Source organism: Neomonachus schauinslandi, chromosome 9 (genome assembly GCF_002201575.2).
Source record: "Neomonachus schauinslandi chromosome 9, ASM220157v2, whole genome shotgun sequence".
Lineage (NCBI taxonomy): Eukaryota > Metazoa > Chordata > Mammalia > Carnivora > Phocidae > Neomonachus > Neomonachus schauinslandi.
This window is the reverse complement of record NC_058411.1, coordinates 135,164,519-135,192,003: the sequence shown is the minus strand read 5'-3', so window position 1 is coordinate 135,192,003 and position 27,485 is coordinate 135,164,519. Positions and strand designations below refer to the sequence as shown.

The following is a 27,485-nucleotide window of genomic DNA, read 5'->3' as shown; positions in this document are numbered from 1 at the left end:
ACATGACTGAAGAGACTTTTTGCCTTCCTAGGATACACTTGAGGTCTGGGTTGGACAAACTTATCTAAAAGGATTAAAGTGACCAAGCAGGGGACGCCGGGGTGGCTCAGTCGATTAAGCGTCTGCCTTCAGCTCAGGTCATGATCCCAGGGTCCTGGATCGAGTCCCACATCGAGCTCCTTGCTCAGCAGGGAGTCTGCTTCTCCCTCTCCCTCTGCCCTTCCCCCTGCTTGTAGGCTCTCTCTCTCTCTCAAATAAATAAAATCTTAAAGAAAAAAAAAGTGACCAAGCAGAAGTGAGTCAGGATTCCTCTTTCCTGAAGCATCTACCTCTAGGAACAGAAAACAGTACATGTTCTGATTCCTGTTAAGAATATTTAAGGCCCCCTTTTAAAGGGTCATCTTGCACCCTGGTTCTACTTTGATGTTGTATGGCTGGTTGGACATCCTTCCCCACCACGTAATTTCACCCCAAATTTGTGACATTGCCTTCTGAACATACCACTTTTGTCTTCATTTTCCTGTCTCTTTTTCTCATCATTATTTATATCTCCTTTTAGTTGCCCATGCATGATTATGCTCTGTCCCTTTATTATCTACCCAGTAGGCATCAAGATAAAATTTAATTTTCACTCAATCAAATACCAGCTTTGTGCCATTTAGCATAATTCAACTGTCTTTCCTTTTATGTCTTGAGTTCAGGGTTGCAACCTTACTACCCATGTTGGAATGGGAGGACGTCAATGGCAACAGCCTTGAAAATGAACATAGGTTATTAGAGCTAAAAGGAATTCAAAGATCTTTAAGTTGGAAGCTAAGAAACTTGAGAATAAACAAGGTAAGTCACCTCCCCAGAGTCACAGAGCCGGCTGTCAGCAGCAATATTCTGACCCAGAACTGAGCTGCCTGGAATTGAAGCCATGTGTCCTTAAGGAAAACTACACTGGGCATTAAGGTGGGGCTTCGTGGAAACTTATGGGACAGCAAAACCCATGAGAGACTCTTTCATCTTGGGTGTAGTGGATGTGCCCAGGCTTCTTCACTTGGTCCCCTCCTAAGACAGGGGAATTGGACACCTAACCAGGATAAAGAAATCAGGCAAAACACGGAAATGTTCTCAGAAACTTAAAAGCAGACTTCTTCCTTCTGCATCAGAATCATCTAAGTTCAGGATCTTACACACCAAAAATATAAACTTTCTATGAGTCTTTTTATCCCCTTAAGGATATCCTGGTTTGAATATCATGACCTTGATTTCTTCTCCTGTGATGCAGTTTCCTTTCCTCCCTCCCTCCTTCCCTTCCTTATCCATCCTTGGAATCCTCCTTCCTTCCTCCCTATCCTTCCCTTCCTTCTTCCTCCTTTCTTTATCCTCCCTCCTTCCCTCTCTTCCTTCCTCCCTCTTCCCCTTCCTCCCTCTCTCCCTTCCTTCCTTCCTTCCTCCCTCCCTCCCTTTCTGCCCTCCTTCCTCCCTTTACCTTTATCGAATCCACAGTTTGGTTTTCCCCTACCAGTTTACAGTTGGTGATCTAACTCTTAGAGGTGAAGTGGCCTTGAACCCTAACCCTAAAGGGCCAGGTCCTTGTAAAGGTCACAAGGAGGTAATGGGGTTACATAACAAAGCGAGAGTCAACATCAAGAATAAACAGAACACAAACAGGGTTTTAGAGGGGAGGGGGGAGGGGGGATTGGCTAGGCCGCTGATGGGTATTAAGGAGGGCAAGTACTGCATGGAGCACTGGGTGTTATGTGAAAACAATGGATCGTGGATCACCACATCAAAAACCAATGATGTACTGTATGGTGACTAACATAATAAAATAAAAAAAAAAAAAGAATAAACAGAACAAGGAACTACTCTAAAAATTAATGAAAAGCTACTGAATTAACTTAAGCTACCCATGCCAGGCTATTTGCAGCCTTCTTAAGTAAAAACAGCCTTTCCTATTTGGGAAAACTTCACAGGTTTTATTTGCCTTCCATTTTTAGAATTAACAACAAAGACAAGGGCTGCATAGACTGACGTTGACATAGAAGGTAGGAAGAGCAAGTTTCCTGACTGAAATTCTTTTCCAGGGACTGGTAGCCTATTTTATTTTCAGGTATTTATAGATTCATAGGCAAGAAACCAGCTGTTCATTTGGTTGAGCCTGAGGCATAGGCGAACGATATCCCCAGTGTTGACTGGCAATAGGTAAATCACTTAACTACACCTAGCGAGTCATTTAGACTCCCTGGGCTCCCATGGAATCACTCATAAAATAGGATTTCTTTTAGGTTAGCTTCCATGGTTGTTATTAGGTGTGAACATTTTGCAAACAGCAAGTGCAATACGAAGGAAATGCACTTTGACTCCTCTCTGTCGGCAATCTCTTTCATCTTTCTCTTTTGAATTCTTCTCTTCATGGTTTGTGATGCATCCCACCTACGGCAATATACATTCCACCAATAATGACATGTGCCGATTTTCCTGAACAGTATTAAAACAATCAGGGATATTTCTGGGCCAAAATGACCCAAATCATTCAGATTTTAAAACTTACAAACACACACAGACATACGTGCACCCAAGACATACTGTTGGGGACTGTACAATTCAAGAAATTAATAATGTTACATTCAATTTAGATTATACACTTCATGGCCCCCAACTCTCAGAGTGAGACAGATTGGCTTCAAAAGCCAGCAGCCTCTTCTAAGATTCATGACATTTGGCAAACCTCTTAACCTCCATAAAACTTAATTTCTTTGTTAGCAAAAGGGGATGCTAATAATAGCATCTATCACACAGGATTATTTATCTGATTGACATAATAATGATAAAATGCTTAGCACAGCAACTGATTCATGGTAAAGTTCTCGTGAATGTTTGCTATTATTGTTATCCTATATATACATTAACATACTAATTATTTTCACAGTTTCATACTATTCTAGAAAATTAATCAACGATGGTTTTCTTTTTCTTCTTACTACTGCTAAGAATTTGGGTTGTTTAAGTTTATTGGGGGATATAAGTATCATTGCTACAAATATCTACCTATTAAATATTGGTTTCTGTTAAGTTTATTTTCTTGAGGGATATTCAAGCTAGAAATACAGGATTAAATGAGAGGTTTTTATGGACCATCTTACAAGTTGCCAAATTCCTCTCCAGAGGAAAGTAAACCAGTTTACAGATAGTTGTATGATATTAAATCTCCTTCCTTGTAGACACACTAATGTTCATTTTTTATTAATTATTTTATTAATTGTAGAAAAATCAGCATAAAATCATAACAAAAATACTTGAATTTGCCTTTCTTTATCTACTAATGGAACTGGATTTTTTGTTGCTGTTTTCCCAAGCCAAAATTAGCATTTCTTCCTTGTTGGTTCATTTATTTTGACCCATTAGGGAACCATTTACTGTTTTAAAGGAACATGTGCTATTCACAGTCTCAAAAGACCCCCAGGCTAGGTTCCATTCCAGCATTTCCCTCCTTGTAATCACTGGTCATTTCTTTGCCTACAACTATAGAATGAAACTAAAAATATTCTCATATATTAGATACCATGGGCTACTTTTTAAAAAAATCTGAATATAATAAGGGTGACAGAAGACAAGGGAAGAACGATATTATCAGAATTTCAATGTAACAATAATTGGAATTGGTGGAAATAGGGTATAATTTGCGATCTGAAACACTGAGCCTCTATGCTTTATTTTGATATAATAGTACCATTTGGGGAACGATTCTCCCCATTTCCAGAGTTCCCATTTTGGCCCACAGACATTGGTGCTCCACTTTCTGTCCCCATCCATTCTCTCTAAGGGAGGAAGAATAACACGAAACGGGTGGTTTGGGGGAGATGCTGAGTGAGCTTGAGCACCTTGTGGCCCCAGTTCTCTTCCTGCAGGACCTGACTCAAGGTGTATCCACTACTCCTCCATGTGATAAGCTTAGCAAGGCAGACTCTAACCCTACAGTTCTGGGTGAGGAAGTTCAATCCTTGTGGGGCCATGCTCACTGACTCAGTACCAGCAATAAAGCAGTTATGCTTTATTTCAACCTGACCAGCTCCTGTGTTCTATTTTTTATTTGATTTGGAACTCATGAAAGAAGAAAGAGGTGCAATTCACTGACCATCCTAAAGGCCCATATGGCTTAGTACTTGTAGTCAGTAAACATGAAGGATGGCTAGTCATACTACCTTATTCTACCCCTAATCTTCTTCTTACTAGCTGCAGGAAAGGCAAGTCATATGGCTTCTCTGAGTTCCAGTCTCTTCATCTGTACAAGGCAGATAATAATCATACATACCGCAAAGAACTGTTGAAAGCAAGAGTTGGTGAACGATGGCTTAGTCGGACAAATCCACTCCAACACTTATTTTGGTAAATAACATTTCCGTGAAATACAGCCGCGTCCATATATTTACATATTGTCTATGGCTACTTCCGTGCTACCACAGTAGAGCTGAGCAGTCGCAAAAGAGACCATATGGTCCACAAAACCTAAAACATTTTCTGTCTCTTTCCGGAAAAAGTCTGCCAACCCCCAGTTTAAAAGATAAAACAAGGACAGAGGGATGCGTGCAAAATGCATAGCCCTGTAGTGAAAAGAGTAAATGTTTATTACGTGTTCACTATTATTATCTATAGGAGACAGGATGTCTTTGTGATTAAGATCACTGATTCTTTAGCAAGACTGCCCAGTTCAAATTCCAGCTCTACAACTTATCAACTCTGTCATTTTGGGCAAGCCACAGTGTCTTTCTAAGTCACGATGGGTTTATTAGTACACGGAGATAATAATGCCTACTTTGCAGGCTTATTGAAATGCTTCAATGAGATTATACAATAAATTGCTTAGGAGAGTACATCATCACCATCACAACTGTCATTAATTTCCTCTTAGAGGATTCTAAAATATGAACTTACTTTTTTTTTAAGATTTTATTTATTTATTTGACAGAGAAAGACACAGCAAGAGAGAGAACACAAGCAGGGGGAGTGGGAGAGGGAGAAGCAGGCTTCCTGTGGAGCAGGGAGCCTGATGCGGGGCTCAATACCAGGACCCCAGGATCATGACCTGAGCCGAAGGCAGACACTTAATGACTGAGCCACCCAGGTGCCCTGAACTTATTTTAATACTAGTTCATTGATAGTATCAAATCTCAATTAATTCATATATTCACTCAGAAAATATTAAGTGATCATCTTGAGAAAGTCAGAGCGTGACCAGAGATGCATATAATATTTCCTTCCTCCTTAACTTCCCCAGTGCAATCATCCCAAAATCTATAATCTCAGATAAAAGCTGAAATACCATGAATTCTCAAAGAAAAAGCACCATCTAAATCAAGTCACTTCACATAGAGGAACTATCTGCATCCAGTTAGACTACACAAAAGTTTAAAGAACATCCAAAGCCTGGATTATCTGCAATTATGAGTCTTGACAGAGCTCTCATGATTTAAAGATGAGTAAACAAAAAATGATGAAATGGAAGTTGAACGAAGAGGAGGGAAGAATCATAACAACCCAGAGGGTGAAATGTTGTGCAACGTACAAGGAGGCGACAGCTCTGTCAACCAACAGAGCGATGAACACTTTGGGGAATGACTGGCCACCGGAAATGGAAGCCAGCCTGAGGTAGTCCCTGTGAAGGTATCAGGAAAATTCAAGGAAAATGGCATTTATGAAACATTGTATGAAAGAAGTAGAGATTGAAATGGAACAAGAACTGGCCACATTGCAAATAGGAATGAAAGGAGACACTGACAAGAGATAAGGATACAGGAGCAATGAAGAGAGACGCTGACGAGAGATAAGGATACAGGAGCAATGAATCTCAATGTAAAATAACGCAAATCAAAACACATGATTAGCAAAGAGGAAAGCCCATCCCACCGAGCATCAAATCTGTGAGGATAAACAGCCTCCCGAACTTGGTGAATGGGACTGAAGAAGAAAAGTGGCGAGGGCAAAAGAAGAGACAGATGCAGAGGCTGGGAAGCAGATACCAAACACTCCAGAGAAACAAAAGTGAAGACATGGGTTGGAATCACTTCACTACTTCCTGGTACCTGAAAGGCATGTCAGAGGGGACGAAGGGTTCAAATTCAAAATCAACCAAAAGTACCTAAACGCCGAAGAAGAAATATTTTTGATCGGGTAGCAAAAGAACGTTGGCGTTAATGAACAAGGAAAACCAGGACAACCATTAAGGCAGGAAAATCAGGGTACATGCCAAGGAAGACCAACCAGGCTGAGGGCTGCAGGATTAAACAGCAGAGTATGTCCACACCATTAGAGTGAAACTCTCCAGGGAGGCTCAATGGAATTCCTGTGTAAAGGGGGAGAGAGATTCACATTTTTATTAATGTGCCAAGAATATACCTTTGATTTATTTTACAAAAGAAAAAAACTTTTTTTTTTTTATTAAGGTATGCTTTAGCAAAAATGTGAGATAAATCAACACAGAGAAAAAAATAACAGGGATGTGATTGTACGAATGGCTAGAAATGAGCAATGCAAGTAACTAAACAAAACTGAATTTTAAAATGATTTGAATATGACTATAAGGCAATCTAAATGTCACAGATACTTCTTATATGGGAAAAGAGAAGTGGAAAAATAATACCTTTATTTCAAACAAATGGGAAACAAACGGTTTTATAGGCAATTTGTGTATGTTCAAGACGTGTATGTTCAAGAATAAATCCTAGGAAGTGTAAAGTGTTCCACATGATAGAACAATATACACCAAGCCCAGATTTTACTCACTCACAAATACAGGCACAAACCTCCTCAATTCACAGTAAATAACATCAATATCTACAATAAAACAATATTTTAGATCATAGCCAAATACAGTTTCCTTTGATTTTCAAGGATGGATGAATATTAGAGAATTCACTAACATAATTTAAGACTTTATTAATTCACAGTAATAATCATTTTTCTAGATACCAAAAAAATTGATAAAATTCATCATCCAATCCTGATTTTTTAAATTAAAAAGCTAAAAAACTAATTTACAAAGAAGACATCGGACATTAATATCAAAACAATAGATGGGGTGCCCAGGTGGCTCAGTCAGTTAAGCGTCTGCCTTCAGCTCAGGTCATGATCTCAGAGTCCTGGGATCGAGCCCTGTGTCAGGCTCCCTGCTCAGCGGGGAGTCTGCTTCTCCCTCTCCAGCTGCCCCTCCCCCACCTCGTGTTCTCTCATGCTCTCTCTCGCTCTGTCAAGTAAATTAAAAAAAAAAAAAAAAAAAAAACAGACATTTTACTTAATGTTCAAATGCTTAGAGTCATTCCCATTTTGAAGTTAGGTTCACAGCAAGGATCTCCATAGAATCACCATCCTTATATAATGTTCTCAAAACTCTAGCCAAGATTATAAATAAGAATAAAAACTGAGTAAAGCTATGGGGCGCCCGGGTGGCTCAGTCACTTAAGCATCTGCCTTCAGCTCAGGTCATGATCTCAGAGTCCTGGGATTAAGTCCCACATAGGGCTCCCTGCTCAGTTGGGAGCCTGCTTCTCCCTCTCCCTCTGCAACTCCTCCTGCTTGTACTCCCTCTCTCTGTCAAATAAATATAAAATCTTAAAAAAAAAAAAACCTGAATAAAGCTAATTATCAAAATTTATAAATGACACAACAACCTCTCTAGAAGAACAAAAATCCATGGAAACACTTTTAGGTATAACTACAGAGTTCAGTGAAATTATAAATAAATATATAAATTATCAGAATTTTCCTATATCACGGTGACAGCCACTTAGAAAAATATGGGGAAAAGACTTTTAAGAATAACAAGAAAATTTTAAATATTAAGATTAAAAGCTTATGATGATATATCTAGGAATTGCACAAAAGGGTACAAAAGGAACCCCTACAATACTTTCCTTGTGAACACTGAAGAAGATCTAAATAAGTGGAACAAAATATCAGATTTTGAAAAAGCAATATGGGCAAACAGTCAATAGACCAAAAAATCTATAATTTTAATGCAGTTTGAGTTAAAATCCCAGTGGTTTCATTTTTGGCAGTTAACAACTCATTATAGGGCTCATCAGTGAAAAAAACAAGGAAGGGAAAATAGCAAAGCACATTTTTAAAACAAATATTAATGAGGTGGTGCTTGTAACATTATATATTTAAGTTGCACAGCTACAATATTAAAAACTGAAGACAATATAACATTAAAAAATATACCTAGGTACATGCACATATAAATATTGTAAATAAACTGACATTATATTGATGATGGAGGATGGATTATTTAGTAATTACTAGGGCAAATGGTGAACAATTTAGAAATACAAAATTATTTAATAGTAAAAACTGGAAAAGAAATTATAACACGTAAATAGGCTCATTATAAAAGCATCTACATCAGTATAATAACATCATTTGACACACTTTTATAATGAATTATTATTTGGATAATTATTTGAATTATGAATTATTTGTTATTCGACTGAAGTAGGTAGGTTATCAGAGCTAAAAGAGACAAAGAAAAAAACTGATACACATGTCCATCCAAACATCCAAACATCCAAACATCCAAAGTCAATAAACTACATAAAAAATGTGAAAGGTAAATGGGGAAGTATCTGCAATATCCATGACAAAGAGGTGTTGAACATCTTTAACACAGAAATTTAAATTAGATTTAAATATAAATTTAAGAAAGGAAAAAACATGATGCTGAAAGGAATAAAGAACAAAATCCATGCCCAGGAAATTTATTTTAAAAAAGAAATTATATAGAAGCATTTTATCTATATCAGAAAAGATAACACTATAAATTAAAACCACACCCCATTTTCACCTAAAAATGGCAAAGATTGTAATGCAAAAGTAATGGGTGTGTCTAGAAAACATGTAGGAGAAAATCTAGTTGACCTTGGGTTTGGCAATAACTCTTTAGATATAACACCAAAGGCAGGATCCATGAAAGGAGTAACTGATGAGCTCAACTTCATTAAAATTAAAGATTTCTGCTCTGGGAAAGATACTGTGAAGAGAAGGAGAAGACAAGCCACAGACTGGGAGAAACTATCTGCAAAAGACACATCTGAGAAAGGACTTATCCAAAATATGCAAAGAGCTCTTAAAATTCAACAATAAGAAAACAATCTGATTAAAAAATGGTCCAGTGACCTTAAAGACGCTTCACTAAAGAAGACAGAAATACATCTGGTAAATAAGCATATGAAAAAAAACGTTCCACAGGGTATGTCATCAGGAAAATGCATATTAAAACAATGAGATGCCATTACACACCTATAAGAATGACCAAAATCCAGAACACTGACAAAACCAAATGTTGGTGAGGATGTGAAGCAGTATGAACTCTCATTCATTGCTTCTGGGAATGCAAACTAATGCAACCACTTCGGAAGACAGTTTGGTGGTTTCTTACAAAATGAAACATGCCGTTGCCATACAATCCAGCAATCACACTCTTTGGTGTTTACCCAAAGGAGCTGAAAACTTCTGTCCACACAAAACCTGTATACGGATATTTATAGCAGCTTTATTCTTAATTGCTAAAACTCAGAGGCAGCCAAGATGTCCTTCAGTGGCTGAATGGATAAATAAACTGTGAATCATCCAGACAATGGAATAGTTTTCAGTGCTAAAAAGAAATGAGCTATCAAGTCACGAAAAGACACGGAGGCAATATAAATGCGTATTTCTAAAAGAAAGAAGCCAACCTGAAAAGGCTGCATACTGTATGGTTCCAATTATATGACTTTCTGTAAAAGGTAAAACTATGGACACAGCAAAAAGATCAGTAGCTGCCAGGGATTAGTGGGGAGGGAGGGATGAACAGGCAGAGTACAGAGGATTTTTAGGGCATTGAAACTACTCTGTATGAAACTATAATGATAGATACATGTCATTATACATTTGTCCAAACCCACAGAATATATAACAGCAAGAGTGAACCCTAAGGTGAACCATGGACTTTGGATGATAATGATGTGTCGATATCACTGCATCGATTGTCACAAATGCACCACTCCGGTGAGGGATGTTGATAATAGGAGAGGCTGTGTATGTCTGGGGCAGGGTATAGACCAGACATCTGTACTTTCCTCCCAATTTTACTGTAAAGCTAAAACTGCTCTTACAAATAAAGTCTATTTTTAAAAAGATAAAACGTGTTTATAAAGTTACAGCAAAGGGCACTTTCATACCTTGTCATTAAAGGTATTACGTATTTGTTTATTCAGGTGAAAAAATAATCTAATTTCACCAAAATGTTGACAGTGAGGTATTAAAGGCAGGGTGATTAAAGACAGGGATATGGCATCTTCGTGTGTGCTTTCCAAAGATAAGTTAATATAATTTAATGTATCCATTTCACATAATCCAAACTATCACATAATTCAGAAAGGCAAAACTATTTTTAAATAAAAATCAAGTATCTTTTAATTATTAAAATATAATTATGTTTTCTAAGGTCTAGGACGCATTTTTATTTTTTCAGTCTTGCCTCATCAAACTAAAGACAGAACTGGATGAACTTGTCCTGACGCTCAGGGTGGCCCAGGTTCATGCCCTGGGGACTACAGTTTGGGAGACTAAACCAGATACTGAGCTATCAACCAGGTACAGCTCAGAAATTCTGAGCTCTGTTATTAATGGAGGGGCACGCAGAGATAGGGGAGCTCAGCTGAGAAGAGCAAGAGGCAAGGGAGGGATACAAATGGAGAGGAGCCGGGGCTGACTGGGCAAAACTGTGAAATGACTTTGCAAAAGACCTGTCACAACAGATAAACGATGCCTCGGGAAGAAACAGCTTAGCATTCTTGCAGCGCATGCACAATTATTTCCAGGGATAAGATCCGAGAAAAAAGAGGAAGGAAGAGGAGAGGAAGATGAAGAGTCGCCTTCACGAGTCTGCAGACATCTCTTAAATGAGCAACTGGGAAGAACAGAACTGAAAAAGACAAACCGAAACAAAGGGCATCCGTACTATACTACATTTAAGCTTCAGTCACTGGGCAAACATCCACTCTTTCTCTGCTCATGAAAAATGGTTAAGTTGCTCCGTGGATGTTGACCACACTCTAATTGTTTTTATGGTAAATGAGGCATGAAACCTATTGTCAAAAAACACGTTGTCCGTGGCACACAGCCATACTTTATCTTCCCAGCACATCACTCCCCAGGGATGAACGCTTTCTATGGGGCTGGAGAGATTCAAAATACCATGTCCTCACGTTTCTTTAAAGACAGAGTTTTAGGTAAAAACCTGCCCTTTTCCTTCCCTAGTATTTCCTTCTGTGCAACTAAAAAAGAATCCTCCTGAAGTCTATAACCCTGTTGTACAGAGCATGCCCAGGGAAAAGTCAGGTGGGGGGGGGGGGGGCAGACCCGTCCTCTTGAAAGCATATGGAAAGTAGTGTTGACGAACATTAGTTACACCCTTTGTATTATAGGAAGAACCCTGTTGCCAACTAAATCCCTAGGATTTACTCTGCTCTGCTGATTATTGTATCTCATGAATCAGAAACTAATCAAAGGTACTCAAACAGCCTATTGCTGATTGCAAACCAATAGATTTTACTGTATTAAGTTCCCTCCCGCCATCCTTTAATGAATATACACTTACTGGCTGGCATATTTTCTCAGTCAAGATAGTTTCAAAGTGATTTTCCTCTCAGGCAGGCAGTTTTTGGGTCCTTTGGGCAGGAACCATATCCATTTTGGTCAACTGCCTCGATGAATAGAAAGGCGGATTAAGATACAAATGTTTTGGGTGAAATAGGCAAAATTCCATCCTGCCGTTCATGCCCAAACTCCGTGCCTCTTAAATTGAATTCAAATCTATTTAAAACACACACATGAATCACAGCCTATGCTTAGGGATCCTGCCCTTAAGAAGTTGCACCAGACTAAGGAGGGTCAAAGGTCATGGAGGATTTCAAGCTTCAGGACGCATGGGCTGGTGGCGACTGAAAAATTAATAGCTGTTTATCCGTTGTGACAGGTCTTTTGCAAAGTCATTTGACAGTCAAAGAGTGTGGGGTGGCATGGAGGAGCGGGTAATACCACCTTCTATGATAACCCACATAGCAGCCATTGTATTTGGAGCTCACCACCAAATTATTTAGATTGGAATTAGAAGAGGCACTTCTTTGATAGATTTCTTCTTGTTCCAGCGTACAGGCAACTAATCCTCACTGCACTGGATCAAACAGACGGGCGCAATCGATTCAGGGAAAGCAAGCAATGCCAGGTCTGCTCAGTTTTCCCTCAATGAGCAGCAGAGAAAAGGGTGGGGGAAAGAAAGAAAGAAAGAAAGAAAATTCAGGCATTAGCAAAGGAAAAGATGACAAGACAAGTTGAAATATATATCCTGGCAGGTGGTAGCACTTGCTGTCAGAGGGAAGAGGCTGAAACGCCACAGTGATGCCAAATGTGCCAAGCCTGGGGCGCCGAGCGGTACTGAAGGCGTGGACAGCGGTAGTGATGATGTCAAAACAAAAGAAATCAGAGGCAGCATCTCTAGGGAGGAAAGAGGTCCAGATTTACTGAGGTCTCCATGGTCTCTGATCTATAGCACAGTGTGATGAGCAAGTTAATTACTGCATTTAGGTAATTAAGTCTCAGAGAAACCAGTGCCTTGCAAAGCAAAATTAATTTATGCTGCTAGATCTTTCTAGGCTTGACTGGCCATTTGGTGGGAAGTCACACTGGAACTGCAGCCTAACAGTGGCAGGAGGAAAATTAATGAAAATAAAGCTAGAAACAAAATGGCCCAAGTATTAATGGCTTTCTCTCTGCCTTTGGACCTGAAGGGCATGATGAGATGCTTCCTGGTTAACCAGCAGGCACTTCCTCTCCCAACAGTTCAATGCTCCATCCATTCCCTGGCTCAGAGTATGGACAATGACTTAGTCTTCTTTGACTCCTCTGACTTTTGTTGGTCCCTCTTTTCTCACATGGCCATTATATCTTTCTTTCTTGCCCCCTGAATCCGTTTTGGTCAAGTCTAAAATATCTGTCTACAGTAAAGGGCATCAAAAGGGCTCATTTGGATAATGGTTCTCCCTCTCTTGACTCATTAATGATCCTCACACTTCTCTGAGATCTACCATTTCCCTGCGGTGGCTTTGAGTCAGGGTCTCCAGGCCACTGTATTAATTATCTTCAGGTGGTTCTTCTCATGTGCTGAGAAAGAACAGTGCTATTTAAGAATGGGGAGAGTAAAATATTTCTTGTTCCCAAGTTCCTAGATGTTGGCAATGAGATTGCCTTTTTTTGCTGAGGAGTGGCTCCAAAATGATGCCTGTATGCATATAAACACATTACTGGCAAGCATAAGCAGAGGTGGATGCGGGTGTGTGTTGCTAAGCTGCATCTTCTCTACCATAAGCAAAATTTATTAATAATGCATGTTTATAAATACATGTAGCTTTGTATACACATTTATGTGTACGAATAGGCAGCATCCTCCCTGTGTTCAGCAAGAAGTGAGGATGCCCCAGTTTGGCTCCAGCACTGCCCCTACCTTCAGTTGGCGGCTCCTCCATATTTTCTCCTTGTCAACAACCTGTAGGACCACTTGGCTTTCATTTCAGAGGTGTGCTCCAATCAGAACACCAAGGTCCAAATTTCCCTCACACCCCTGTGAGCATCTTACCCCTGGAGGTGGTGGTCCAGGGTCTCTTCATCAGCATTCAGGAGAGTTGCTGCCCAGGTCAGGAGCTGATGGCTGCAGCTTACAGACTTGAGTTCCAAGATGAGGAGACTCAAGCAGAACATGGCTCCCATCTCCTCCAGCTCACTGGTGCCAAACTGGAGACCCTGCCAGGTAAATAAAACCATTAGCAAAGACTGTCTAATGGGAACAGAGTGATGACAATTTGAAATCAAGAGGAAGGACTCCTGGACACATGCCCATCATAGAAATTGAGAATTAATAGTATTTATCCGTCACTGTCTATTGTGCTTTGTTGGGTGCTTTCTGGATTGGTGGTTCTCAGTCTGCATTATGTGTCATTCAGGGTTTCCCAGAAGGAAAGACAGTAAAGAGTTGGCAGGGGTCCTGAAGGGCAGAGAAGTGCATGGGGTTCCAGGAGTCACTTCCCCCACTTCAACAAAACAGCAGTGCTTCCATCTGTATTTTTAAAAAGGGTCCCACTGTTGAAATAAAAGATTGTAAATGATTGTACTAAAAGATGCCCTTTCTCTTCCATAAATCTGTCAACCAGTGGACAAGAATGAGGGAGATCCTTCATATGCAAATACCAAAACTTAAGAACAACAAGACCAGCATTTATTTCATCTGTACTGTGACAGTACATGAGAGCAAAGCCATGATATTTACTCTGTGCTATTATCCATGAAGTAACGTATAATAATTAACAATTTTATTGGGCATTTACGAGGTGCCAGATACTGTTCTGAGCCCATTCGCATGCATTTAACTCAATGAATACTTACCGAAGTCCTATGAGGTAGGTGTTGCTATTTCATCCATTAAATAGAGAAGGAGATTTAGACCTATGGAGCTGATAGTTTAGCCATGAGCTCACAGTGATAGAGTCTAGTAAGTGAATCATGAGTTGACTCTTCAACAAAACGCTATACAAAGACTAGGAAGAACTCCATTACGTGATGAAGTACAAAGTGCATGGTTTTTGAAATTAGATAGGAATTGGGTTTGAATCCTGACTTCACCATTTTCTGACTGTGTGATCTTGGACTTAATGAACTCTATTAGCCCTGATATTCTTATCTGAAAAATGAGATCATAATGATTCCCTCCACATACTTAGGCATGTAGTGATATTCCAGGGTCCACAAAATGCTCATCAATATCAGCTCAATTTCTTCTTCCTTATTCCTAGTAAATATGTTCAATATGACAGAATTCAATGTGGTCCTGAGTTCTTTATGTTTATAAATACATTTCATTTCAATGAAAAAGTATCAATAGTTAAATATTATTTCTAAATAGATTTTCATATCCAAACAGCAGGGAACAGAGAGGTGATAGTGAAAATTCAAAAAGATTGGTCGTAAGCATCACAAGGGAAAACAAAATTCCAAACTCGGAAATCATCAGCCTCACAAAAGAATTTCTAGGTAAAAGGATAAAGGAAAGTAGAAAGTCTATTTCAGCTGTTTGAAAATTTGATTTGCTGCATGTTTGGACACCTGTTTTCCTAAAGAAAGGAGACACTGCTTCAGAGTTAAGGGAAGTCTTGTTCCTCTATAAACAGCAGCAGTGGGAGGGGAAGACAGATGTTTAACAAGTTATTTTTCTTAAGTCAATAGGAAAGATCACTGTTTAAAGAGAGAGAAAAATCTCAGTCTCTTCCCATGAGCGAAAGTTCTAAGGTCCAGTTCTTCCCCCTGCACTCTGTTTTCCTGGCTGCTTTTCTTCATTCTAGAATGGCCAGCTGTGTGGGGAGTTATGAAGCAAAGGCCATGCCCTCCTCCTTAATCAGCCACCTTGCTGGTGGCAAGAAAGAGTAAACAAGAATATGAACCAAATCCGGCCCCTCAAGGCAGGTGGGATGCCTGATACATATGTGTAACCCCAGCATCTGGCAGAGCACACAACAGGTCAAAAGAAGGACAAGTCCTTGGACAAATCTCATTGCATGAGCCATAGTGATAGGTCAGGGGCAACACCATTGCATAGGTCAACTTCCACAAACAACAGCCAAAATGATAGCATTTTTATAATACAAAAATATTTCCATATCCCAAATATTGGTCCATTTATTTCAAGCAATGGTTGGTATCCTAAAAAAAAGACTTGTCAAGAAGCCCTTGATTAAAGGGACTTGTACCATTTGTTGGCTGTGGGGTCTTGAGCAAATCACTTATTCCATTTTGCTCTCCTTTATGAGTCTCTCTTTACTACTCTACTCTTTTTACTCTCACACAATATCCAAGATATTTATTTATATGGATAGTCTCCTCTCACCTCCATACCCAGTCTGGAAATGAAATCCTCGAAGGCAAGGACTGAGTAGTAATTGCCTTTTTACATCCCTGGCAGGGAGCCAATAGCCTATTACATAGCTTATCCTCAATATCATGAGAAATGGATGAGCAATGGCTCTATGTGGATGGAATGTATTATCTCTTGGATACATATCGTATTTGTCAACTGGAACTTCACATCTTTGGGTGGCAAGTATATGAATGCCTTTAATTATGTTCTGCCACTGTCAAATGTCATGAAGATTTAAATACTTTATTTCATTTTTGCTTCAGGAGACACATTCACATTTCTGGATATGATCCAGAAAACAGGTAGACAAAATTTAGAAAGCCTGATATCTACTTGGGTCATTTATCATGCGTTTACAGTAACAAGTTTATAAATAAAGCTGGCTTTGGGCTAGTTTAAAAGTGAGTCTTAATTAAAATAGAGACCCAACTCTCCTCTCTTCCCAGCTTGTATGTGTTAATTAGGATTTTTGTCCCCATAGCCAGTAACAGAAAGACTGACTATAGTAGCTTGAACACAAATGGAGTTTTATTTTTCATAATAAAAATCATAATAAGTTGGAGGTAGAAAGTTCATGGCATTATTTCAGTGTCCTGAGAAAATCAGGACTACCGTTATCTGTCATTCTCCCGATTTTCTCATGATTGCAAGGTGGCTGCTGTAGGTCCAGCCAGCACATCATTCAAAGAAGGAGAAAGAGAAAATGGGGAAAGGAGGCAAGCATACTCTTGCTTATATTTTATTGGCCAGAGCTGTGTAATAGAGCCGACTCCAGCTTTAAAATGGTCTGGTAACTGAATATTTTAGCTTGTTCAACCACTTTAAAAGAGACAGGAAAGAGAGAACGGTGTTAGAAATGAGTGTTAGGTGAGCCAGATAGTTGATTCACATGTACATTTGACTCCGAAATTGGCTACTACCCTCACCATCACACAATTTTTAAATATCATAGCTATGGGAAGAATATTTGTGTTAATACAGAAAATTACATATTAGTAAGGTAAACATAGGTTCCACAAGCGATGTTTAAAAAGTAGAGATACTGATAATTGGTGAGCAAAAGGAGAAAAGCAATTAATAACCAAGTGTTATTATTTATATTTTATTATTTAAATAAAAATGCCTCTTACACCCAGCAAATGGATAGAAATATATTCAAATTTATAATACATAATGCTGACTCTTATGATAAAAGCTGGTACGTAACAAAATGCAATGACATTTGACATGGTAATATCACTTCTGAAAACTTTTCCTGAGGGACTGATTCAAAATAAAAGTGAAGCTACATGCATAAAATATATATTATGTCAAAGTTATATATAATAACCAAAATTTGAAGGAAATAAAACACTAAATATCTAGTAAGGAAGAAATGACTAAGGAAATAATGATGGAATAAATTTGATGAGTTAAAATAAGGCCATTAAAACAATAATTATAACAGCCATTTAACAATATGGAAAATGCTTATGATTTAATGATAGTGGGGAAAAAAAGCAAAATACAAAGCATGTAATGATGTGATTTCTGGTGATGATTTGGCAATGAAGGCAGAGGTGGCCCCCCCAATACCACATACACCCTTTCAGACATTATTGCTGTGATTTGCCAATAAAATAAAGAAATTTGGAGGAGAGATGTTCTCAAGAGAACATCTGCATACCTGAAACTGTTTAAAAAGCTGTAGCATCCTAATAAATGAGGAGACTTCCCTTCCACAGGTTGCAAGATCTTTTCTGTTTCCTTTATATTCTGAGGTACATTTAGATTTATTTTTATTTCTTTTACGTGTAATTTATTGACACTACAGATTGGTGTCTCTCATCAGTTTTAGACAAATGTAAGCCCCCCATCTCTCTGGGTGTTGCCTTTCCCCCATTCCCCACCAAAGAAAGCAAAGATAAGCCTAACACTCCTATTAAACTTATTTATTTTTACTCTGTTCTCCATATCTCTTACCTTTACTTTCATATTTTTTTATTCTATCACTGTAATAAATTCTGAATATCTTTTCATATCAATGTTCCATTTTAATAATTTGCTCTCCAGCTTTACTGAATCTGCTCTTTGACTCATTCATCTCAAAAACTGCCTCTGGAACACTATAAACATGGTTATTTCATATTCTCCCCCTGATTATTGCTGTATCAACAGTCTTTGTGGACATCCATCATTTGTCTGACTTCCTGTTCAATGTCAATACTGTAGGCTTGCCTGCTCAAATACTTTATGATCTTTTGAGATTCTAAATTCACATTTTTTTGAACTTGAAGAAAGTCTCTGTGGATTGGTTTCAAGGCTCTTTGCTCCAGAGAGGACTTGTATTTTCTTCCCCTAGGTACTTGAGGACGACCCACCAGGGACCACTAGAGGCTGAAGCCTTGACTTGAAGCCTTTAGGGCCATAGCATACATTTAAATTTTGACCCCAAACCTGCTTAAAGGAGGATTTGTGTTTAGAAATTATGAATGAGGACTTTTCCTTTTTTGTCTGCTGTACCCAAAGCCATGGCTAAGACAGTCAAGCATCCTCACTTTCTCCCTTCACACACTGTGATGTCACTGATTCAGTGACAAGTCGTCATCTTTGGAGGTCCTGCCTTTATATGGTGGTCTTCAATTGGTCCTCAAATTTTGCATGGGCCTCTGTTTCTAGCCCCAAACCCAAGTTATAAGTGGATACTAATAAGTATCCTATAGATCCAAAGATGTTCAACGACTTCTGGAAAAGCCAATCTCTTTTTATAAAATTGGACATCACTGAATACCCTCTAAAGCATACACAGAGGGAAAAACGTTACACCTATGTACAAATACTGCAGTTAAAAGGATGGCACTCTGAAACACCAAACAAATGTCTTTTTTATGAAAAAGATTTACTGCCAGAAATGAGAAAAATCTGAGAAATTTCTTGTTTATATTCTCATAAAGGATCAAAAATAGATTGCATTGGTAAAAGTACAGTGAAAGATAGGATGGGAGCTCAGAAGCAACTATACTACTGAGATGGAAAATATAATTTCTAAATTAAAAACCAAATGGAAAGAGTTAACAGACTGTTCAATGAAGAAAATAAAATCCATTATGCAGCAGACAACCTCAAGAAATTTTCCAATATCTCAAGGAAAAAAAAAGAGGTTAAAATAATGACAAATATATATATATTTTTAAATATATACTAAAGAGTAGTATATTTAATATTTAATATTTACAAGAGAGTAGATTTTTTTTTTTTTTTTTTTATAAGAGAGTAGATCTTAAAAGTTCCCCTCACAAGAAAAAATTTGTAAATATGTGTGGTGGTGGATAATATTCATATATATATATATATATATATATATATATGAATGAATATGAAGTTTAGAGCAGATTAAGGAAAAGTGATCTACTCCCCTTTGGAATTTAATTTCAGATTCAGACAAGTTTGATAATCACCACAGAAGCCAAGAAAAAGAAAGAAGAGGGGAAAGAGGATGAGGAAAAGGAAGGGAAACTATTTTGTATTAAAAAAAAAAAAAAAAATGGGGCGCCTAGGTGGCTCAGTTGGTTAAGCATCTGCCTTTGGCTCAGTTCCTGATCCTGGGGTCCTGGGATCAAGTCCCACTTCGGGCTCTCTGCTCAGCAGCCCCTTCGCCCACTTGCGCTCTCACTCTCTCTCTAATAAATAAATAAAATCTTTAAAAAAATCAGAGTCTGCAGATCAAACATATTCACCAAATATATGAGATATAATTAATAAAAAGAAACAAAAAGGGCGCCTGGCTGGCTCAGTTGGTTAAGCGACTGCCTTCGGCTCAGGTCATGATCCTGGAGTCCCGGGATCGAGTCCCGCATCGGGCTCCCTGCTCGGCAGGGAGTCTGCTTCTCCCTCTGACCCTCCCCCCTCTCATGTGCTCTCTCTGTCTCATTCTCTCTCTCTCAAATAAATAAATAAATAAATAAATAAAAAAAGAAACAAAAAAAGCACTGGGAACCCTATAAATAATCAAAATCAAATAACCTAAAATTTACTCACACTGTTAAATATCAAAGACAATGAAGCAACATGCACAGAATTGAGGAGAAAAAAGTGTGCCTCAAGAATGTTGTTTATGTGTGAGGGCTTCAAGGAGATAAACCCCAAAGAAGAGAAGGCATTAAATGCAAACCACACATAGATAAGAGAAAGTGTCATAATGTCTTTTAAAATATTATTTACAATATCCAACTCATGGAAACAACCTAAGTGTCCACCAATGGATGAATGGATAAAGAAGATGTGTGTGTGTGTGTATGTGAGTGTGTGTGTGTGTGTGTGTTGTGGAATATTACACAGCTATAAAAAGGAAGGACATCCTGCCATCTGTGACAACATGGATGGACCTGAAGGGCATCATGATAAGTGAAATAAGTCAGGCAGAGAGAGATAAATACCATATTTTCTCACTTATATGTGGAATCTAAAAAAAAAAAAAAAAAAGATGAACTCACAGATATAGAGAAAAGATGGATGATTGTTAGAGGTGAGGGGTGGGGGTTGGACAAAATGTACAAACTTCTAGTTATAAAATAAGTCAGTCATGTAATGTAAGCATGATAACTATAGTTAATATACTGTATTGTTTATTTGAAAGTTACTAAGAGGGGCACCTGGGTGGCTCAGTCGTTAAGCATCTGCCTTTGGCTCGGGTTATGGTCCCGGGGTCCTGGGATCAAGTCCCACACTGGGCTCCCTGCTCGTGTGGGGAGTCTGTTTCTCCCTCTCACACTCCTCACTTGTGTTCCCTCTCTCGCTGTCTCTCTCAATGTCAAATTAATAAATAAAATCTTTAAAAAAAAAAAAGAAAGTTACTAAGAGTGTAGATCTTAAAAGTTCCCCTCATGGGGTGCCTGGGTGGCTCAGTTGGTTAAGCGTCTGCCTCCAGCTCAGGGCGTGATCTTGGGGTCCTGGGATCGAGCCCTGCATCAGGCTCCCTGCTGAGCTGGGAACCTGCTTCCCCCTCTCCCACTCCCCCTGCCTGCACTCTCTCTTTCTGTGTCAAATAAATAAATAAAATCTTTTTAAAAAGTTAAAGATTTACAAGAAATATTTCACAAGAAAAAAAAAAGTGTAACTATGTGTGATGATGGATGCTACCAAGACTTACTGTGATCATTTCACGATATATACAACATATATGGAATCACTGTGTTGTACATCTGAAACTAATATAATGCTATCTGCCAATTATATGTACATATACCTACATAAATCTACATATAATACATATATGCACATATAGAGATAACCCAATTAAAGAAAATGTTGTTTGTGCTCAGAAACAGGAATATATAAAAATAATTATGCAGCATGATCTAGAGAGTATTTTTCTAAGAATGGCATGGGGATGATGTCATTAGGAAATCTACTAACATAAGTGTTAGTACATAAAGAGATCAAAAGGCAGAACAGTAAAAAAACCAAGAACTTCTGGATGGATGCATCCATTTCCAATACAAGTCTTAGTATATGAACTCTTTCTAGACCTGAGGGGGCAGCATGGCGGGGTGGGTGTAAAACAGGCCATCAGGTACTGCCACTTGCTAACTGTATGGTTTTGGGGAAGTCATCTGCCCTATTAGTATCTAGATTTTCCCATCTGGGTTATGGGGAAAAAAAATAATAATACTTATCTCATGGAGCTGCTGAGATAATTCACTGAGTTTGTATATATAAAATTTGACATCGGCACTTGGCCCATTGCAGATTATACAAGAATTTATTATTACCAATAACAAGAGCAAGTGCTTAGATAAACCAATATTCCAAGCCATACTTGACATACACAGTCCTCATGAAAACTATGACCAAAACTATGGCCTGCTCTCACTACTGTTATTTATTATTTCTTGACAAGTTCCAAACAATTCAATAAGAAAAAATGACTCATACATATTAAAAAGGAAGGAATCACATTATCATTATTTGAAGACTGATTATGTACTAAAACAAACCAAAGGAATCAACTGAAACAGAAAATCTATTAGATATAAGGCAAGAATTGAGTAAGTAGACAGGTTACAAATTAAATATCCAAAAATCGGGGGGGCGGAGCAAGATGGCGGAGTAGGAGACCTGGATTTCGTCTTCTCTCAGGAATTCAGCTGGATAGGGATCAAGCCAATCTGAACACCTACAAACTCAACAGGAGATCAAAGAAAAGAAGAGCAACAACTCTCTGAACAGAAAAGCGACCACTTTCTGGAATGTAGGACGTGCGCAGAAGTGAATCCGAGGCCATATTCGGGAGGATAGACGGCGGGGGAGGGGCCTCCGTCAGCCGCTTCTGGCAAGTGATAGAGCCATGGAGCACAAAACCGGAACTTTTAGAAGTCGGCTCCGCTGAGGGACGACGCTCCGGTGGCTAAGCTGGAGGTGGAACCCTCTTGGGACAGTGTGGTCTCAGGACCCTCGGGGTCACAGAAAGACCGGGGGTGCCTGAGTGTGGCAGAGCTCCCAGGTAATGGAGCAGGGAAGCCGGCTGCAGAGATGGAGCCGAGGCGCGGGCTCTCAGCTCGGGGTTGTCATAAACCGTGATCCATGGCACAGTCGGGCCACTGCTCCTCCAGCAGGGACCCAACAAGCGGCAGATCTGGGGAGACTCACCTTCCTCCCCTGGGAGGAGCGGCACGGGAGCACACCGCAGGGATCTGCTGCGTTTGGAGACTCCAGACAGGGTCGGGTGCCAGAGATAGAAACACACGGTCACAGGCCAGGTGAGCAAGGAGTGCGGCCGGAGACCGGGGAGACGGGAGTGACTGATGGCTTTTCTCTGGGGGCTCACTGAGGAGCAGAGCCCCAAGTTCTCGGCTCCTCCGGGGCGGAGATTGGGAGGCCGCCATTTTCACCCTCGGCCTCCAAAGCTGTAGGGAAAGCTTGCAGGGAACAAAAGCTCCCGAGAACAAACCCGAGCAGATTACTTAGTCTGGCCCGGGCAAGGGCGGGGCAATTCCGCCTCCGGCAAAGACATTTGGGAACCACGGCAACAGGCCGCTCCCCCAGAAGATCAGCGGGAACAGCCAGCCAAGACCAAGTTTACCGATCAATGAGAACGGCAGAACTCCAGCGCTACGGGAATACTGCACATAGAATTCATGGCTTTCTTACCAGGATTCTGCAGTCTTTCAAAGTTAGTTTTTTTTAACTGTTTTTTTTTTTAATTTTTCTTTTTCCCTTTTTCAACCAACATCTTATCAATCCCTCTTTTAAAAAACATTTTTATTTTTCATTTTTAGAGTCATATTCTATCCCTTCATAGTAGTTACCCGTATTTTTGGCATATATATATAAATTGTTCTCTCTTTAAAATTTTGAGATAGTTTCTTCTAACAGATCAAAATATACCCTAAATCTCTAATGTATGGTTTTTTTCTACTCCCCTGCCTGATCACATTCTCTCCCTTTTTTTTTCTTTTTTCTTTTTTTAAATCCTCTTCTTTCTTTTTTCAAACAACTTCTTATCAATTCCTTTTATAAAATTCTTTATAATTTCCATCTTTACAATCATATTACATCCCTTCATCATATCAACCCTTCTTTTTGTACATATATAAGTTTTTCTTTCTTTAAAATTTTGGGAGGCACTTTCTTCTAACAGACCAAAACACACCCAAAATCTAGTGTGTGGCAATGATCTATATACCAGCCTGAGCATATTTGATCATATCCCGTTTTTTTTTGTTTTCTTCTGTTTTTGTTTGTTTTTATCTTTTTCTTTTTTTTTTTCTTTTTCTTTTCCTCTCTTTCCCTTTCTTTTCCCGCTGCTTCACGTCTTTTCTGATTTCTTTAGAGTATATTTTTTGGGGACGTTGTTACCCTGTTAGCATTTTGTTCTCTCACTAATCTATTCTCCTCTGGACAAAATGACAAGACGGAAAAAATCACCTCAACAAAAAGAACAAGAGGTAGTACCGACTGCCAGGGACCTACTCAATACGGACATTAGTACGATGTCGGATCTAGAGTTCAGAATCATCACTTTAAAGATACTAGCTGGGCTTGAAAAAAGCATGGAAGTTATTAGAGAAACGCTTTCTGGAGAACTAAAAGAACTAAATTCTAACCAAGTTGAAATCAAAAAGGCTATTAATGAGGTACAATCAAAAATGGGGGTGCTAACTGCTAGGATAAATGAGGCAGAAGAGAGAATCAGTGATATAGACCAAATGATGGAAAATAAAGAAGCTGAGAAAAAGAGAGATAAACAACTACTGGATCACAAGGGCAGAATTCGAGAGATAAGCGATACCATAAGACAAAACAACATTAGAATAATTGGGATCCCAAAAGAAGAAAGAGAGAGGGGGGCAGAAGGTATAATGGAGCAAATTATAGCAGAGAACTTCCCTAATTTGGGGAAGGAAACAGCCATCAAAATCCAGGAAGCACAGAGAACCCCTCTCAAAATCAATAAAAACAGGTCAACATCCCGACATCTAATAGTAAAACTTACGAGTCTCATAGACGAAGAGAAAATCCTGAAAGCAGCTCGGGAGAAGAGATATGTAACCTACAATGTTAGAAACATTAGATTGGCAACAAACCTATCCACAGAGACCTGGCAGGCCAGAAAGGACTGGCAGGATATGTTCAGAGCACTAAATGAGAAAAATATGGAGCCAAGAATACTATATCCAGCTAGGCTGTCATTGAAAATAGAAGGAGAGATAAAGAGCTTCCAGGACAAACAAAAACTAAAGGAATTTGCAAACACAAAACCAGCCCTACAAGAAATCTTGAAAGGGGTCCTCTAAGCAAAGAGAGACCCTAAAAGCAACATAGACCAGAAAGGAACACAGACAATATACAGTAACAGTCACCTTACAGGCAATACAATGGCACTAAATTCCTATCTTTCAATAGTTACCCTGAATGTAAATGGGCTCAATGCCCCAATCAAAAGACACAGGCTATCAGATTGGATTAAAAAACAAGACCCATCGATATGCTGTCTGCAAAACACTCATTTTAGACCCAAAGACACCCCCAGATTGAAAGTGAGGGGGTGGAAAACCATTTACCATGCTAATGGACACCAAAAGAAAGCTGGGGTGGCAATCCTTATATCAGACAAATTAGATTTTAAACCAAAGACTGTCATAAGAGATGAGGAAGGATACTATATCCTACTTAAAGTGTCTATCCAACAAGAAGATCTAACAATTGTAAATATCTATGCCCCTAACATGGGAGCAGCCAATTATATAAGCCAATTAATAACAAAAGCAAAGAAACACATCGACAACAATACAATAATAGTGGGGGACTTTAACACCCCCCTCACTGAAATGGACAGATCATCTAAGCAAAAGATCAACAAGGAAATAAAGACTTTAAATGACATACTGGACCAAATGGACTTTGCAGACATATTCAGAACATTCCATCCCAAAGCAACGGAATACACATTCTTCTCTAGTGCCCATGGAACATTCTCCAGAATCGATCACATCGTAGGTCATAAATCAGGTCTCAACCGGTACCAAAAGATTGGGATCATTCTCTGCCTATTTTCAGACCACAATGCTTTGAAACTAGAACTCAATCACAAGAGGAAAGTCGGAAAGAACTCAAATACACGGAGGCTAAAGAGCATCCTACTGAAGAATGAATGCGTCAACCAGGAAATTAAAGAGGAATTAAAAAAATTCATGGAAACCAATGAAAATGAAAACACAACTATTCAAAATCTTTGGGATGCAGCAGAGGCAGTCCTAAGAGGAAAGTATATAGCAATACAAGCCTTTCTCAAGAAACAAGAAAGGTCTCAAGTACACAACCTAACCCTACACCTCAAGGAGCTGCAGAAAGAACAGCAAATAAAGCCTAAACCCAGCAGGAGAAGAGAAATCATAAAGATCAGAGCAGAAATCAATGAAATAGAAACTAAAAGAACAGTAGAACAGATCAATGAAACTAGGAGCTGGTTCTTTGAAAGCATTAACAAGATTGATAAATCCTGGCCAGACTTATCAAAAAGAGAAGAGAAAGGACCCAAATCAACAAAATCATGAATGAAAGAGGAGAGATCACAACCAACACCAAAGAAATACAAACAATTATAAGAACATATTATGAGCAACTCTATGCCAGCAAATTAGATAACCTGGAAGAAATGGATGCATTCCTAGAGATGTATCAACTACCAAAACTGAACCAGGAAGAAAGAGAAAATCTGAACAGACCTATAACCACTAAGGAAATTGAAGCAGTCATCAAAAATCTCCCAACAAACAAAAGCCCAGGGCCAGATGGCTTCCCAGGGGAATTCTACCAAACATTTCAAGAAGAATTAATACCTATTCTTCTGAAACTGTTCCAAAAAATAGAAATGGAAGGAAAACTTCCAAACTCATTTTATGAGGCCAGCATTAACTTGATCCCAAAACCAGACAAAGACCCCATCAAAAAGGAGAATTACAGACCAATATCCCTGATGAACATGGACGCAAAAATTCTCACCAAAATACTAGCCAATAGGATCCAACAGTACATTAAAAGGATTATTCACCATGACCAAGTGGGATTTATCCCTGGGCTGCAAGGTTGGTTCAACATCTGCAAATCAATCAACGTGATACAATACATTAACAAAGGAAAGAAGAAGAATCATATGATCCTCTCAATAGATGCAGAGAAAGCATTTGACAAAGTACAGCATCCTTTCTTGATCAAAACTCTTCAGAGTATAGGGATAGAGGGAACATACTTCAATATCATAAAAGCCACCTATGAAAAACCTACAGCGAATATCATTCTCAATGGGGAAAAACTGAGAGCCTTCCACCTAAGGTCAGGACCACGGCAGGGATGTCCACTATCACCACTGCTACTCAACATAGTATTGGAAGTCCTAGCCACAGCAATCAGACAACAAAAAGAAATCAAAGGCATCCAAATCGGCAAAGAAAAAGTGAAACTCTCACTCTTGGCAGATGATATGATACTTTATGTGGAAAACCCCAAAGACTCCACCCCAGAACTGCTAGAACTCACACAGGAATTCAGTCAAGTGGCAGGATATGAAATCAATGCACAGAAGTCAGTGGCATTCCTATACACCAACAACAAGACAGAAGAAAGAGAAATTAAGGAGTCAATCCCATTTACAATTGCACCCAAAACCATAGATACCTAGGCATAAATCTAACCAAAGAGGCAAAGGATCTGTACTCAGAAAACTATAAAATACTCATGAAAGAAATTGAGGAAGACACAAAGAAATGGAAAAACGTTCCATGCTCATGGATTGGAAGAACAAATATTGTGAAGATGTCAATGCTACCTAGAGCAATCTACACATTCAATGCAATCCCCATCCAAATACCATCCACTTTTTTCAAAGAAATGGAACAAATAATCCTAAAATTTGTATGGAACCAGAAAAGACCCCGCATAGCCAGAGGAAGGTTGAAAAAGAAAAGCAAAGCCGGCGGCATCACAATTCCGGACTTCCAGCTCTATTACAAAGCTGTCATCA

The 27,485-nt window shown here is 39.0% G+C and overlaps 1 protein-coding gene across 1 annotated transcript in view; it reads right to left on the bottom strand.

Annotated features, from left to right (window-relative positions):
- The window catches only part of AGBL1 (AGBL carboxypeptidase 1), a 738,230-nt gene that overhangs the window by 205,358 nt on the left and 505,387 nt on the right, over positions 1-27,485 (bottom strand). The window contains exon 21 of the mRNA XM_021680442.2: positions 13,658-13,821. Within this exon, the coding sequence (XP_021536117.2) occupies positions 13,658-13,821 (164 nt within the window). The remainder of the gene's footprint in view (positions 1-13,657; positions 13,822-27,485) is intronic.